Source organism: Choloepus didactylus, chromosome 20 (assembly GCF_015220235.1).
Source record: "Choloepus didactylus isolate mChoDid1 chromosome 20, mChoDid1.pri, whole genome shotgun sequence".
Lineage (NCBI taxonomy): Eukaryota > Metazoa > Chordata > Mammalia > Pilosa > Megalonychidae > Choloepus > Choloepus didactylus.
Genome location: NC_051326.1, coordinates 8,629,372 through 8,646,137, shown reverse-complemented (window position 1 = coordinate 8,646,137; position 16,766 = coordinate 8,629,372). Strand labels below are relative to the sequence as shown.

The following is a 16,766-nucleotide window of genomic DNA, read 5'->3' as shown; positions in this document are numbered from 1 at the left end:
TGGGACTCCTCCCCCAGCAGGCCCGGCCCCTCTGTCCCTGAAAACTTTGACCTCAACGACACATGCCCTGTCCCCTTCCAGAAACATCTCTGAGCGTGCCCTATGTCCTGCCACCTGACAGCTCGGAAGTCCCCAAAACACTGGCCCAGGCCGGGGGGGTGGGGACATGGTCCCCCAGCCCTTCCCCTCGCGGAACGGAGAAGGGACAGGCTGTTGAGTCCCAAGACCTAAGAGCCGGACTCCTGGTTCTGACACATGGAGGTGGCCGGTTCCTTGAGCCCTCGCAGCCTGAGCCTCCCGATCTGTAAAATGGGGAGAACCCCGTTTATCTCATGGCTTGTGGTTCAGCGAGGCCCACGGTGAAGGGGACAGCTCTCCGCCTGGCGCGTCGTAGCTGCTCGCCGTGTGTATTTTCCTGGTAGATTTTCCTCCCTGTCCTAACCCTCTTCTCCTCCCATCAGTGACTGGGGACAGGAATGTGCCATCAGAGCCATGGAACGGGGTTGGGAAGCACAGCTCGGGGACACAGCCTCTCCGTGCCCAGGCCTGGGCGGCAGACAGCAGTCACAGGCCGGGCCATCAGGGAGTGGGAACCCAGACATCCAGGAAGGGGCGGGGGCCCGGGACGACAGGGGACAAGGGGACGTGCCTGTGTGTCACCCCACCTCTCCCCGCTCCCCCCAGTCCCCAGCCCACCCGGGAGCGGCCACCTCCACCCTCCCTCCAGGGCCCTGCCTCGAGCCGCCCAGGCCAGGCCGGTGGCCGTCACAAGTGGTCTCTGCACCCCGGGGGTCCCGGCAGCCGCCCCTGGAGTGGCTCCAACCTCGGGGACAGAGTCTTCTGTGGCCTCCTGTCCTTCCTGGGGACAGAGACCTGCCCAAGTTTGAGAGAGACAGAGGATGCTTTGGGTGGCGCCTCCTGGGCAAGCTGGAGCCAGCGGCTCAGGGCAGTGTCTCCTTTCTGCCGGCCCGGAGGTGCCAGGGCCTCTGTCGGCCGGGGCGCAGCCTCTGCAGACACTCGGGAGGGAGGGCAGGGCACTCTTGCCACCTGTGGGGTTGGCTGCCCCTGGGGCTGAGGGCATTGCTGACGGGTCCCCGTGAATGCCTCCGCCACTGCCACTCACTAGCGAGGTCTTCCCTGTGCCAGGCCCGGAGCTGGGGTCCAGGGAGAGGCAGAAAGGAACCGGCCGGGCCTCCCGGGCTCGGGGGTCGTGAATGCAAAAACAAATCTGTGTCTCCAGAGAGGGCAGAAGTTAAGTCCAGGATGAGGGGTCTGAGCTGGGCCTGGATATCCGAAATGTGAATATTTTGGAGTTGACAAAAAAAAGGAGCAACCAAATTACAGGAACGAAGGCCCAGGGCTGGGCGTTCGGGACTGGCGGCCTGGCTGGCCTGGCAGTGAAAGGAGGCTGGAGGCAGCGGGTCAAAGACCCAGTGGCCGGATCAGAGTCTGAGTTTCTCTTGTAAGCACCAGGGAGGCCACCTCTGATCAGGGAAGGGGCTGTGTGGAGCCGCCTGCCGGAAGGTGCTCCGGTGTGGGGTCCTGGGTGGGCACGGGGCGGCCGAGGGGTGGCAGCCCGGCCACAGACCTTGACTCCACCCAGCAGACCTGCTCCCCTGGGTCCCAGGGCCAACCCCGCTGGCCTCCGAGGGCCCTGCTCCCTCCCAGGAGAGGACACAGAGTCATCCCTTGCTGAGCCGAGGGAGAGCAACAGGAAAAGCTGCCAAATGGCTCCCAGACAAGCCGCTGCCAGGGCCCCAGCTCGGCTCTCTCTGGATTCCAAATGGGGAGGACTCTGGTCTGAATGGGGGCCGGCCTCTTCCTGCTGGCCGAGGGCCAGCTCCTGACCTCTGACCTTTCCCGGGCAGGGCCAGAGGCCCGGCTGCTGCCAAGCCCAGCCCCTGGCTCCCCCTGGCAGTCCAAGGGCCTTAGAAGAGCCTCAGCAGGGCCCCCTACCCCTCGGCCGGGTGCCCAGGGGAGGGGCCGTGCTGGGTCCCAGCCAGAACCAGCCTCTCCAGACCCCAGAGCTGCCCACAGGGGCTGCAAGGAGCCCCTCTCGTGCCCATGGTGGGACCAATCCCACCCCACCCCTGTTCTTCCCCGGAAATGGCCCTGCCGCGGCTTCTGAACAAGGCTGACCCCTCGTTTGCCGCACCCACCCACCGGTGGGCTAAGGTCCCGACAGCCTGCACTCACCCTGCCTGCTCGGCACCTATCTGGGGCTCTCCCAGCAAAGCACCCCAAACAAGGGTCGCCACTGCCTGCCCTCATTGCAACCGTGAGGATGAGACTCAGCAAGCTGGCTCCCTCCCGTACCCCAACATCCAAGGGCAGCGGGACGTTCTAGAAGCCTGACACAGGCACCAGGGCCCTGAGCCACGTCCGTCAGCCTCTCTGCAGATCCTGGTGGCGTGCCCGGGACACCAATGCGCCTGGCTTCCTGCCCACCCCTTCCCCCACCCCCGGCAGCAGTCCCCGGGCCACCGTCGGCAGGCTCAGCCCTGCCCCGGACTGGGTGCCCAGGACCTGGCTGCCCATGGCCAGACTTCCATCGTCGGGCCCAGCCACCTGTTCAGATGCTCATGCCCTCCTGCTGGGCGTGCCATGGCCCACCACAACTCCTGCCAGGCCCTCCAGCCCTTGGCACCCCTGCCCGCTGGCCTTCCTGCTCAGCCGGCTCCTCCCGCCGGCGCCTGCTTCTGGGTCAGGGCTCCTCGGGGCAGCTGGTTGGCAGGTCGCTGCCTGGCTCTCAGTGCGGTGTCGCTGCCGCGTCCCCAAGCGGCTTGGGCCTGGTCAGGGGCGATACCTTAGACTAGAGTTTATGCCACCTGCTCCAGAAGGAAGAGTGTCCCCCACCCCAGGAGGCTGGCCCCTCAGGAGCCCTGGAGTCCCTGGAGGCCCAGGCCAAGCCCCTCCTCCACCCACCCTTATGCACCAGGCTCCCCGGGCTGGACAAGGGGCGCAGAGCCGGGACGGCCGAGTGTGGCCCGGGGGCTGCTGGCTGGTCGTCTCTTGCCACAGAAAGGGAACGGAGAGCCGCGGTGCAAGCCCGCTCCCTCACACAGGGCCCAGGCAGCCGAGGCTCCTTTGGGCCGGGCTTCTCACCCCATGTCCTGCCAGAGCCCTGTCCTGAGACACGGGGGGCCCAGAGGTGAGCCCGAGCCTCAGAGCCAAACACGCTCACCCTCAAAACCCAGCTCGGCCACTTACCAGCTTTGTGACCCAGGAAAATCACTCCCATCTGTGAGGGGCTAAAGTGGGCTCATTTATAGAAGATGCTTCCTCCCCTTCCCTTTCCAAAAAATCCTTCTGCAATTCCTTGTCGCTTAGAGAACAAAAAGCCAGACTTCTTACCAGCAGCCACAAGGCCGGTTTCTCTGAACACAACTGGCCCTTCCCAGGACCGTGACCAGCTTCGTCCCTTCAGCACGGAACTTCCTGCACCCAGGGAGCCCCTCAGTCCGGTCAGCCCCTGTTTCCCAGCCTCCTCTCCTGCTCGTCATGACACCCCACATTCCTCCCACACCCCCAAATGCCCTGACTTCTGACAACCAGGACTTTGCGAATGTTGTTCTCTTCCCCTGCAGCAAACACCCTCCTTCATCTTCACCTGCCAAGAGCCGGCGCAGCGTGGAAGGCCTCCTCCTCCAGGAAGGCCGCCCGGTCCCACCCAGGGTCAAAGCCCCCTCTTCCACCCTCCGGAACTCCTTTTGCAGTTCCAACATGGCGCTCCTCACCCAGGAGCACGCACAAGAGAGCAGAGGCAGCTGGGTGTCGCACCTCTGTACCCGCTAGTGCTCAGCACAGGTTTTCCCCCCACCCCCACCGCCACCCCCGGCCCCAGCTGCTGGCCCCACCCCCTCCCGCCTCTGCTCAGCGGGGGCCCATCCCCAGGCGGGGGTCCGGGAGAGGCCTGGCCGGGATAGGCCTCACCCCGGGCAGGTGGGCTTGATCTCCTGGTGGGCCACCCACCCATCCTGACGCTGCCCCCGAGGGTGAGAGCCTGAGACTGGGGCCAACCCGTCTCCAGGGTCCGGCCATCGGGCCATCGCTGCCACCTCACCGCAGGGGACATTCTTCAAGGCTTGTTGACCGGGTGAGACAGACGCAGCAGGGACTGTGTCCCGAGGGCAATGGGGGGTCAGCCAAGGATTCGCAGGGGTAAGACAGCGAGTGCAAGCACGGGGGCTGGCCGGGGGGGTTGCGGGGAAGAGGGGGGCCTCCAGCATCCCGGACACATCCTGCCCCTGAAGAATTGTTTTTAAAGCAGTTGGTTTGGGAATGGGTGAGAGAAACCCGATCGTTTTCCTCAAATTACAGAGTGGCCCGTGGGGGTCCGGGGTGGGCAGGGGACTTCCTGAGGTTGTGACTGGCTTCCAGGTGGGTGGGGTGGGTGGCAGAGGGGGCACGAGCCCCAGGTGCTTGGAGGGAGCTCCCGTCCCAGGCCGCAGGGGGCCGCCCAGGCCGGCTGGTGCGGGGGAGACGGGCGTGGACCAGCCCCACCCTGGGCAGAAGTTCAATGCAGGTCCGAGGAGGTGACCCCGGCGGAGGCCCCACGACCCCTGCTTTCTGTGGGGAGACCCGGCTCACAACAGCCTCAGCTCAACAACAGGGGCTTTCGGCAGCTGCAGGGACCAGGGAGGGGTGACTGGGACAAGGACACCCCTCCCTGGTTGGCTGAATTGGACGGACCACAGGGCTGGGGCAAGGCACGCAGGAAATGTCAGGGCGTGATTGGCCACTGGGGCGACAGATACAAGGAGCTCTTGAGGGGCAGGAAGCCACGTGGAGGAGGCACCCCAGGCCCACGTCCAGGGCAGGAGCCTCTTCCACAGAGGGGAGGTCCACATGCCCTAGAGACGGAGAAAGGTCACAGGTGCCATTTACACGGCCAGTGGCCATGGGGACAGTGGCTGGGGTCCCATTGCCCCCAAAACCACAATCATGGCTCGAAGGGATAAATGCTGGGCAGTGGGGAAGGAGCATTTCCCTGTTGTCTGGGGAGCTGGGAGCAAGGGCTCCAGTGTGAGCCGAGCCCTGCACCCTCCAGGACGCTCTCACACTGGGTTACGTGTACAGGCAGATCCCCGAGAGCTAGGGGTCAGGGGTCAGACACCCAGCTCAGCTCCCCCTAAGCTGCCCCATCTTTCCAGGGCAACCGCTGTGGGATCACAGGAGCAGGAAGGCCTGGCTGGGGCCCCTGCTGGGCACTGGGGGGGCCATTCATGCATGTTCTCTGCAGAGCACCTCTGTGTGCAGCATCCACGCCGGGCGCTGAGGGGGGCCTGGGTGAGTGTGGAATCCCCCCGCCCCGCCAGGGGTCACCTCCTAAGGGGAAGGACAGGAGTGACAGGAATTAAATAGAAGGCAGGAACTTTCTTGTCAGAAAGAGATGGAACCAAACAAGGAAACTCCTCAGGGGACCTGGGGGTCCACGGTCCCTGCTTCTTTTCACGGAGTTTTCCCACTCCATGGCCCCGGGTTTGAACCTTCATCCCCATCTTCTATTTCCATCCATGGGGTGCTGGATTCCTTCCTCCTCGAGTGACCGTCTTATCAAACGTTTAACGGTGATACTGATAGCAGCAGCTACGCTCACTTGTGATTCTAGGCCAGGCAATATAATACGTTTTAGGTCCTTCGCTTGCATTATTCATTCAACAAACATTCACCGGAGGCCGAGGAGGCACTGGGGCTTCAGCAACGAGCAACGGGAACGTGGCCCCTTCGTCTTCTGCTTCATTTCTCCCAAAGCTCGTGGGAAAGCTTGTCAGAGAAATGGGGCAGCCCAAGGCCCGCAGCTCGTAAGAGGCAGAGGCATCTCCACCCCGATGGCAGACAGTCCCCAGCCAGGGTCACTCCCTCCCCCAGGGCCTGCCGCCCCACTCTCAGCTTCCAAGACTCCAGGGAACCCTCGGAATTTCTGAGCATGCCAAGCCCCGAGCTGGCTGTTCCCAGGAATTGCAGCAAGACCGTGACCCAGGGCCAGCCGGCAAGGGCTCCCCGTCCCGCAGCTCGTTCAAGCCTCCACACCCGGCTGCAGGGCGACTGTCCTTTGAGGACTTGCTATTTGCTTTGTTTGGGCATCTGGGGGTGGGATGAGCTGTCCGTGCCTTTTCCTGGGGCCCTGGTTGAACGGGGAGAACCCACTTTCCAGGAGAGGGAAGTGAAGTCGGGGAGGCAGGGCCATGGGCTCAGCAGGACACGGGCCGGCAGAGCTGGGCCAGAGCCTGGGTCTCCCCTCTCATCCCAGGGCTCTCCCCGTGACCCCTGCCCCCAGCCCCGCTCGTCCGTGCCCCCCCACCCCCTCCTCCTGCTCCAGCCCCCTGGACCCCGGATGCCTCCGGTTCTACCTCAGGGCCTTGCTCTCAACTCTCTCCACCAAGGGTTAGAGACGGGGCCTTCCCGGGGTTATTTGCTTTGTTCCAAAGGGAAAACAGGAGAGCGAGGACTTCTCTCCCCAAAGGGGGGCTGTCCAGGTGTGGGGCTGAGGGTGGGCAGATTTCTGAGGCTCCCACCCCTTCAGGTGCTCAGACTCCCCTAGCTAGGTGCAGGAGGTGACTCTCCCAGGGCTGCCAGCTCCACGTTTCCCAGACCCCCTGAAGGTGCCTGCTCTGCCCTGAGAGCCCCTGAGAGAGGCCACGCCAGCCCTCCCGTCCCTGCCACTCAGAAACAACAGGGGGAAAGCCCTCCAGTTGGCACCCAGCCAGAGAACGGTTCTATTTTCTGCTCTTTTCCTGTTCAGAATAAGCAGCCCCATAAAACGTGAACAGAAGGATGGGAGTGATTTCCATGTGAGCCTCTCACTGGGTGAGATAAGAAATAATTGCTTGGCTGCCCTGAAGAGCGTGTCCTGGAGCCGAGGCCGCCTGCTTTCAGCTGGGCATGCCCCGTGGAGGTGCCCCAGCAGCTCCCGCCTATTGTCAGGGCCGAGTCACAGGAAGGGTGAGCTCGCAGCCCTCGGGCCCTGCCTGTCAGGGAGGGGGGCTCCCCCTGCCTCCGAGGTCCCCTCCAAACCCGGGGTCAGGCCTGCCCTGTGGGAGCACCAGGGCCTCCTGCTGTGCTGGCCCAGGCAGTGGGCCCTTCGCCCTCGGGCAGCCTCTGCCCTGCACCCACCACCGAGAGAGCTGTCCAGGGCACACCTCACATCCGGCCTCTTCCCTGCTAAAAGCCCTCCAGAGGAATCCAGACTCCTTGGCATGGCTGAAGAGGCCCTTCCTGATCTGCCCGTTTGGCTCCCAGCCTCGGCCCTCAGCTCCCCACATGCTGCCCGCGATGGGCTGCAGATGCTGCGGTGTCCCCCCACTTGGCACAGGCTGCTTCCTCCGCCCGGGCCTCCTTTTCACTCTCGTCCCTGTCCTCTCACTGCCCCGGGCTGTCCCTGGGCCAGTCTGCTCTCGGGATCTGTCCTGTGGGCCCCCGGGATCCCGACCTGCCTCCGTCCCTGTCCCCCCACCCAGACCGGGTTGTCAGGACTCACGCCACCTCACAGCAGCTTCTGGGGCCCCACTGCCCCAAGACCACAATCATGGCTCGAAGGAGCAAGTGCTGGGCAATGAGGAAGGAGCATTTCCCCGATGTCTAGGGAGCTGGAACCAGGGGCTCGAGTGAGAGCCAAGCCCTGCCTCTCTCTGGGATGCCCAGAAGCTTCTCGAGAGGCGTCACTGCTGCGGTCCAGGAGCGGCGCCTCTCGGAGCCTGCAGGGTGGGGTTCTTCGGGGGAAAGCACAGGTGTGGTGCCTGTTGGGGGTGAATCGGGGCCCCCTCCCGGCCTGTGGGGGTGACGCTCTGTGAAGAGGGCCCCTCCAGGTGATCCTCCCGTGAAGACCCCACACGCCAGGCTGGGCGCCCATCCGATGGCTGCAGCTCTTTAAAAACAGAGGGAAAGGCAGACAGACAGAAGCCACGGGGGGCAGCCAGAAGCCGGAGGTCAGCAGAACCCGGAAGACAGAGGGGAAGGCACCGCCATCTGCACTGTCCCGTGGCAGAAAAACCAAGGACGAAGGGTCACCTGCAGCCGCAGGACACCACGGTCCTTTAGGAGAAGGCGTCACCTGTGGACACCCCTTGGCCCTCCCTTGGGGCCCCTATGCCAGGTGGTGGGCGCCTCGTGCCCCTGTGACCCCACTCTGCTGCAGGGCTGCACCGTCCCCCGCACCTCTCCCCACGGAGGAACACGGCCCAGTCGGGCAGAGACTCCAGGGGCGGGTGATGGATCGAAGGGGCTGCTGTTGGTTTGGGAGGAAGGCAGTGGGGGAGGTGGGGGCTGGCAGGAAGGGGGGCACCCCCGGGAGGACACAGTGGCCTCGTTCTGGGCCTGGCTGCAGGAGACGAGAACACGGCACAGGGGACGTCAGCAAATCTGTACACACCGTCCCAGAAGGCTTAATAGTAGCTACCTAAAAAAAAAAAATTGTTCCATGGTTAAGTAAATGCGGGAGATGCTGGGTTAAGTCGGGCTCGACAGGCACCTGGTGCAATTTCTTAATCTTTCTATAGCTCAGTTTCCTTGGGCAGGAAAATGTACCTGGTAGAATAATTAAGTTTAAAAGCGTTCATTCATACAAAGTGCTTAGAATTGTGTCTGGGACATAATAAGCACTAAAAAATGTGAGCCAGCATTATTTTTTCAGCAAGACAGGGGCTGGAGGCATAAAATATTAAGTGAAATAAAAATCAGAATACGAAATGGCCTGGGCTTTGCTTCGCAGGCTCCGTGAGCTTATTCCACCGAGGCTGGGCAGGGACAGGGTGTGACCCAGCGTCTTCCTTTGCTTAGGGTGAGTTTTGCAACTCTCTCACCTCTCCAGGGCTTGGAAAAGCTCCTTCTTTCAGGTCTTCACGCCAAAGTCCCGAGAGCCTGAACCTTGACCCCAAGCCCCCCACGGCAGTTTCCCCAAAGGAGCTACAGGTGTCCGCCAGACCCCGTGTCCTGCCTCGACGTCCCAGAGCTCCCGGTGGATGGCACGAGCCGGGGCAGCTCACCCAGCTCACATGTGCACATGCTGGTTCCGCATGCTGAGAGCCGGCTGCCGCAAGGCGCAGAAGTCGGGTGAGGATGAGTCATTCAAGTTTCAGGTCACTAGTTGCTCTTTTTTCCATAAAGTTTAAAAATGAGTGGTGGACATCAACACCCACACAAACACACAACTCTGAGACTTCTTCTTTTCTTTGTCTCCGGCTGGGTGTGCAACCTCGAGGAAAGCCAGCACTTCTGGAACATTATCTTTAAGGATTTGACATTCAGCAGAGGTTTTTATGGGCACATTTGTTACTCATTCCTCAAAGCGACCACATGAAATGGGCCAAGGGGTTGTAGGGCTGCATCACCCACAAGATGCTAGAATGGTTTAAATATGTGGAGAGATAGGTGGACAGATAGATAGCAGTCAAGCTACAGATATCCTCAATAGAGGAGGGAAAAAAGAGAGATTAAAAGAATAATAGCTAACTTTTTGAAGATGCTGTGTTCCAGAGACTATTCCAAGTATTTTCCAAATGCAGCTCATGTGCTTCTCAAGGCCACGGGGGAGGTAGCTATTATTATCTATTTCTAACAAATGAGAAACTGATGCTTGGGAAGGTTGACTTGCCCAAGGTCACTCAGCTACTGAGTGATAGGGCCAGCTGTGGGAAGACGGTGCGTCACTGCCTGCACGGAACGGAAGCATCTGAAACGCTGAGCTTGTCTTGGCAAATAGCAGTGGGCTTCAGAAACAGCAGCGAGTTCTTCGGTGGCAAGGATGGCCCTAAGAGTCTCCCAGGGAAAGAAAATGGACTTTGGAGCCAGGCCTCCCCCCCGAGGTCTCTCCCTGGATTTGGAGAGCTGAGCAGGCCTGGGTTCCGATGTGGACACGGGGTGCCCTGCGGGAACAGCCCTTCCCCAGGGTCCCTCGCTCTCCCTCTGAGGAGAGCAGGCAATGGGGGTGGCTTACTGAGAGCCTTGGTTGTAAGTGCCAGGTGACAAACAGACAAAGCTTGGAAATTTGAACTGAGATGTGAACCAGGACCTAGTCACTGAGGGGAGCCGATGCCCAGTGGGTCCGAATAGCTGAATTCTAACAAGCCAGAGTCCCGGGAGGCAGTGCCCACAGCCCAGGTGCCTGGGGAGCAGACCTGCCCAGAGTCCTGTCCCTGCTGGTCCCCAGCCATGCATGGCTCCTGCCAGGGGAGGGGAGGATATGGGGGTCCCTGCCAAGGGCAGTGCCACCCAGGACAGGCCACGCAGAGGGGCCAGCTGGGCAGCAAGGGAGCAGAAGCCCCCAACCCCCAGGGGCCATGTGGGATCCTCTGTCTTGTCCTGTGGAAAGTCCCCCAGTGGACAGCTGACAATTGATTCCAGCCGGATGCTCTCTGCAGTCTCGGCCACATTTCCGTTACTTCCGTTCCCGTGAACCAGCGCGTGGCCCCTCCAGATCAGACAGTGACCTCCGGGGCCTCCTCGGGATGCAGTTCTCTCGGCCTCTCTGATCCGGGGCTGCTCCTTCTGCTGCCAGCTGCTGTCACCCATGGCCACCGCCCTGCCCCTGCCGACCTTCCTGCCCCAGCCGTGAGCCTCCCCTGGGGCTCGTGTCCACTGAACACGATGGCCTCAGATGAAGATCCCCTGACCTCCTCCCTCGCAGCTAAAATCATCAGAAACCACACAGGGTGTCGCTGACCTCCGTCCCCCGCTACTCGCCCCCCAGGTCTGTCTCCTGCCCTGTCCACTGAGTGCCCCTGTGGGAGCCTGCAGTGGCCTCTCAGCTCAGGGCCTGACGCTTGGACGGAGCTGAAGAAAGCAGCCCCCGCTGCACAGAGGCCGCCATGCAGCCAGACCCCAGGACAGGGTCCTGCAGCCCCCCCGGCCGTGCCCACCCTCTGCAGGCCCAGGACAGGGTCCCCAGCCAAGGGCCACCGGCTGCTGCTTCACCCGCTTTTCCTCGCTCCTTGTGCACACGGGGGTTGAAGTGAGTTACCCAGGCGGAGGGGAAGCCTGACCCCCAGGCTCTTCCTCACGGCCTCCAGGAGACCCCCACCCACCCCCAGGGACCCACGGGGGCTCTTTATCTCCCTCCCTGGTCGCCACCGTTGGCCCCTCCGCCACCTCTGGGCCTGCGTCCTCCCGACTCTTGGCAGTTTCTCAGTTATTTTCATTCTTGCTTTTGGACATATCCCGGCTCCTGGTGATTCCATCGCATCCAGGGGGTTTTGAGGAGGGAATGTCACAGACCTTTTTTTTTATTTGCCCCTCAGAAAGATGAGCTCAGGGATCGGGGCCCAGAGTGCCTGAATCAGCCCTTCCCCATCCGTCCCGTCAGCAGATATTCGAGAACACCCAGGGACAGATGACACCCAGCAGGAGCAGTGCCCCCGGGTTTGCACCCACATCATGGAGGGCACCCAGCCCCTCCCACGCACTCTCCCGTGAGGCTGCTCCGTGCTCCCGCGAGGCGGGCTTGGCAGGGGCTGTGCCCAGGTGGCCCGAGGCCGCACGAGGGGCCATGGCTGGTTCCACCTGGTGGGGCAGGGCCAGGCCCCAAGGCCCCTGACCTCCAGCCAAAGCTTCTGCACCAGCTCTCCTGGCCCAGGCTGGCCCAGCTGACCGGCAGCTAGGGCTGGGATGGGAGCAGGGTGGGGAACGGGGAAGGCAAAAAGCAGGGCCCCCTCTCCTGCCCCCAGGAGCCCTCCATGCAGTGCTGTCCCAGCTCCGGCACTGCCTTCCCTTCTGTCCCCCGGGGGAAGTGGCCCCTCCTGGGTTCTCTTTCCGCTCAGCTGAGGAGGGGAAGCAGCACAGGTGTTGGAGTGAAATAGGCTGGCTCTCGAATCTCGGCTCTGCCCCTCACGAACCACGAGACTTCAGAGGGTCACGTACATCTCTAAGCATCAGTTTCCTTATCTGTAAAAAGGGAATAATAATCTCTGTCCTGCAGGGTCGCTGAAAGGATTAAACGAAGTAACTCTGCAGTACTTCTGGTTTAATAACCTGTGACTCTTATTATTCTTCCTTCTTTCTGTTTAATAGATAAGGAAAGTGAGTCACCGAGTGGTGAAGTGACTTGTCCCGGAATAACACAGCCAGGTGATGGAGAGGAGGGTGGGGATGTACTCTCGGAAAGAGTGTGAATCTACCATCAGCCAAATACTGGGACGTGAGCTCAGGAGATGGGAGAGGGATGGGGGGCAGAAAGCAGGCTGGGTACACAAAAGTGGTGCTGACCCTAAAACCCATCAGAGCTCAGATGGGAGACAGAGTGGGTGAAGAATCTCACCTGGCCTCAGGTTCCTCACTTGCAGGTGTGTGTGTGTGTGTGTGTGCATGCACACGTGGACAGTGGGGGATGGGGTCAGGGTTGTAGCTTAGAATCAGGTCTTGCAAATGCACGGGACTCCTGGAGCTAGGCCAGTGGCATCAGGGGGAGAGCAGGCTCGAGGTGAGACCAAGGAGCGAGGCCACATGAATTAGGGCTGAGCACAGAGGGAACTTACACCCCTCAGTTCGCCTAGACAGTCACGGCTCACACCTGTTGTCATGGTATAATACATCAGGACTCCTTGTCACTCTCAAAGGCATCCCAGTTAGGACCATAATCAGATGTCACCACTACCAAACAGAAGGCCAGGTCAGTGGGCAGGTGTCGGTGTCCTGGCTGGGGGTCTCTAGGACCCTGTCTAGTTCCGTGGTAATAGAGGGAAACAGAGAATGAGGTGTTCCCTTGAGGGCACTGCTGTGAAGGAGCTGGCTACACCTGCAGGCAATGCCGCAGCCCCAGAACTGAATTGCTTGGCAAGATAAAAGCCCCTAGGAAAGAAAAACAGAGTCTGAACCTTCCCCAAGCTGGGCCTTGGCATCAAGAGGCAGAAGGCAGCTGGGGGCAGGGCCGCCACCTCCTACAACTCCATGGAGCACCAGGCACATGGTGGGCTATGTAAGTGGTACCCCTGGAATTGTGCAGTCCCCAGCCTGCCCAACTGTCCAGGGCGGCCTGCCCAAAGTGCCCACACACAAAGCAAGAGTCTGTGAACTGAGGCTAGATCATGTCATGGGGTTAACACAAGTAGGAGGGCAGAAAATTGACAAGCACTGGGAAGGGTAAGACTTCAGGGGGAGGGGGACAACTCAGAGTGGGCAGGAGCCCCCTTAACTCGGCTCAACTCAGTTCCCATCAGTGAACCTTGACTGAGCAAGGCTGTGTGCTCAGCCCGGGCAGTCACTGGGGCAGGATCAGGCACTGCCTTTGAGAAGCTCCTGGGCCAGGGGAAAAGTGGGCAGACCCACCATGTCCTCACCCTCAGGGTGAGCTGGGGCAGGTCACGGGGTGCAGGACAGGCTGGGAGGAGAGCTAGGAGGGTCCAGGAGGGTGGTCGGGTTCCATGGAACAGGGACCAAGAGACTCAGGGCTCCTCGGTGCCTGGGGTGGTGGTGGACACACGAGCCGGCACCTTGGCCGCAGAGCCAGCACTCTCGAGAATGGCAGCAGCTCACAGGGTGCCCGGTGCCCAGGACCCAGCTGCTGCCTGGGGTCGGGTCATGGAGAGCCTTGGATTCCCGGCGCGGAGTTTGGGATCGATCCCGGAGGCAGTGAGGAGCCGCAGGGTGTTTCTCTCCTGGCCTGGGAGAACTGGGGCCCTGACCTCCCCGCCACCCTCTCCCTGGCTGCCCAGGGCTCTTTCCTCTGCACCAGGGTGAATGAGGCAGGGGCTCAAACCGGAAGTGGCCCTGAGTCGCACAGGCAGCCCACAGGCAGAGGAGCCACCAGGAGGGGTCACATGGCCCGGGCCGAGGCAGCCCTTCCATCCGTCCTGGCAGAGTGTGGCTTCCAAGGGAGGTGGCTCAAAGACCCTTAGATGTTCCCACCAGGGCTGGAGTCACCTGGGGGGGGAACTAAGGGCCATGTGGACTTTCCCGCTGCCGCGTGCTCCACAGGTGGGTTTCACCGTCCCTGTCTTATGGTAACAGCATGAAGCTGGGCACACGGCTTAGGGAAAAGGCCGGCTCCTTGGAATCGGACACAGCCAGGTTGGAGGTGGTCTTGGGGAAGTTTAGTGATCCCCCTGAAACTCGTTTCTTTATCAAGAAACTAACTAGAAAATGGATGGGTTGCTTGGCATACAGTTTGCACTCAGTAAATAGTAGTGGTGACAAGGATCCTGATCAAGAGAAAACTCAGAGAAGTGATGGGGTTTGCCCGGGTGGCAGAGCCAGGACCGAAGCAGAGCTAGCACACCTCAGAGGCCCTGCTCGTCCCAGCCCCCTGCCCACCTGTCACCTCCGCTGTGTGGGACCTTGCTGGGTTTTCGCTTTTCACCATCTCATGCCCATCTCCTCAGTTTCTTGGCAGGAGGGTGAACAGTGCACTGAAGTGGGTTCCTGGGAAACGGCCTTGGGAGTAAGATTAGCATCAGAACCAGGCCTTGATTATTCCACAGGCAACCCGGCAAAGCAGGCGCCGGCCCACCGGGCAGACAGGAGCAGTTGGTTGCAGCATCGCTGCCCGGCAGGGGCTGCTGACATCCCCTGTGCGGTGGGCAGTGGGTTTGGTGGGCCTTTACCACGTGGTGTTCATCAAGGAATGTTCCGGTTTGCTAAAGCTGCCATTTTGCAAAACACCAGAAAAGGATTGGCTTTTATGAAGGGGGTTTATTTGGTTACAAAGTTACAGTCTTAAGGCCATAAAGTGTCCAAGGTAAGGCATCAACAAAGGGTACTTCACTGGAGAAAGGCCATTGACATCTGGAAAACCTCTGTTGGCTCAGAAGGCACGTGGCTGGTGTTTGCTTGCTCCCAGGTTGTGTCTCAAAATGGCATTCTCTAAAATGTCAGTGTCAGCTTCCAACAGCTGTCTTCAGAATGTGCCTCTCAGCTGCAGCTAGCTTCTGGGCCTGCCTGGCTCTTTTTATAGGACTCCAGTGAACTAATCAAGGCTCACCCTGAATGGGCAGGGCCACAGCTCCATGGAAACTTTCAATCAACTCCTAATCAAAGGAGTCACTCACAGTTGGGTGGGTCACATCTCCATGGAAACACTCAATCAGAAGGTTCCAACCTAATCAACACTAATATGTCTGCCCCTACAAGATTGTAAAGAATATGACTTTTTCTGGGGGACATAATATATACAAACTGGCAAAAGGAGTTACTCTCTCACTTGGGGGTCAGCCCTCATGAGAAGAAAATGAGCCTTTCTTTCCTTCTGGGGAAGGAGTCTCCTCAGTAATAGGAGCCACCACCCCAGAAGGAAAGAACTGGGACCAGCCAAACACGGTAAGGATTAAATTCCCCTCTGAACTGTTTTGAAACGCGATCCTTCTTCTCCCTACCCACACCCCCCTACAAAGACACGAATGCCTTTGACCTTTAAAGTCACTGCCCTTCAGATTCCCTTGGGCCGCCCACCCCACCCCACCCGGGTGGGCTGCCTGGCTTTCAGAGCAGGGAGCTGCTGTTGGCGCAGGGGCCATTTGCAGGGACAACAGCCTGGGCCCTGGGCTCTGGGGGGAGCAGCACAGGCCTGGGCCTCCGTCTTGGGTGGGACAGTGACCAAACAGAGCCCAGGAGCGGGTAGAGCCAGACTGTGCAGATCCCTGAGGGGACGTCAGCTCCCAGGGAAGGGCTGGCCCCCCCAGACAGCACCTGGGGCACGGCAGCGCGGCCAGTCCTGCCCGGGTCCTCCTGCCTGGGCCCTCAGGAAGCTCATTGAGGAGCAAAAGTATCATCTGCAAAGGACGCTGGAGGAAGGGCAGGGAGTGGAAAGGGCGGGAGTGACTCCCTCCCAGGGAAAGCAGGAAGGGGCCTGGCAGCAGCGAAAAGGGAGGAAACAAAGCAGAGCGGGTGGACATCACACAGGGACGTGGGACACGGAGGGAGGGGAGACGTGGCTCTTGGCCAAGCGGTGACTCACTGGGAGGGTCCGGAGTGGCGTCCTGTGGTCCAAGGGCGTCTCGGAGACCCGGGGCTCAGGTTGAGGGAGAGGAAACCTGTTCCTAACCAGTGAGTCTGCACTTTCCCCAAAAGCCTCCCAGGCCTCGGGACTGACAGTGCCGGTCGTGTGGGCTCAGGGCTTCTGTGGGTCTACAGCTCTGAAATTGAAGGACTTTCTTCTGGGGCTCTGGAGACCCCCCAGGAAAGGCTCCAGGGGCATGAAACATGTGGACAGGGGCTGGTGAAGGAGGGGCACGCTAACTCTGCCCCCACCCAGTGTCCTGAGCTGCTTTTCTCCTTCTTTCTCTGCCCTTTCACTTTCCCTCCTGGCCAAGTTCAAATTCAGCCCAACTCAGTTGCCAACCCAGCTCGATGGCCAAGACTGGGGGTAACCCTTTCTCCCCTGTGGCCGCTCTTTGGCAAGACCGTGTCACAGCTGCAGCAGGAGCACAGGGGTTCAGGCAGACCCCTTCCCTGCGGCGTCACCCCAGGCCCTGCCACGGGCCCAGCGGGGTGTTGGCAGGGGCATCCTTGGCCATCTGGGCAGCCGGAGTCTAGCTATGACCTGGGGAATATATTGTGTCCTTGGAGAAAGGGGACCATTGTAGATGGGATCCAAGATTCAGGATTTCAGTTTCTTTGTAAAGTGCTGATCTCAGAAGCTCATTCCCCTTTTTAAATCATCTCAGGAGCTCCCGTTGGCTCCAGCATAAAGTCAGGTCCCCTGGGCATTGCCTGCGAGAGCCGGCACCGTCGGCCCCCCTCCTGGTCCCCTGACCCCCAGCAGTGGTGAATTAATTGCTGGATCCGCTGCAACTTTGCTGAGAACACTCCTCTCCTTGTCTGTCTGGAAACATTCTTGTCCT

The 16,766-nt window shown here is 60.6% G+C and overlaps 1 protein-coding gene across 4 annotated transcripts; it reads left to right on the top strand.

The window, feature by feature from the left end:
- The first annotated feature begins 218 nt into the window (after positions 1–218).
- Positions 219–8,610, top strand: LOC119516904. 4 transcript variants are annotated; one of them, XR_005213399.1, is made up of 3 exons: positions 219–403; positions 3,331–3,464; positions 3,588–4,162. XR_005213399.1 is itself a non-coding variant. In XM_037813428.1 (2 exons), the coding sequence occupies exons 1-2, from the start codon at positions 333–335 to the stop codon at positions 7,557–7,559; spliced, it is 885 nt and encodes a 294-aa protein (XP_037669356.1). In that variant the 5' UTR covers positions 219–332; the 3' UTR covers positions 7,560–8,610. The 4 variants fall into 4 exon arrangements, 1 of the variants encoding a protein (XP_037669356.1); XR_005213398.1 differs by having other exon boundaries at positions 3,331–4,162; XR_005213400.1 differs by having other exon boundaries at positions 219–418; positions 3,331–4,162.
- The last annotated feature ends 8,156 nt before the right edge of the window (positions 8,611–16,766 follow it).

Bases quoted from the DNA above. Each gene is read 5' to 3' on its own strand.
- LOC119516904 (XM_037813428.1), top strand. From the start codon at position 333: ATGGCTTGTGGTTCAGCGAGGCCCACGGTGAAGGGGACAGCTCTCCGC. The intron at 404-6,745 runs GTGTGTATTTTC...TTTCCTGTTCAG, and splicing joins GCGCGTCGTAGCTGCTCGCC to AATAAGCAGCCCCATAAAAC.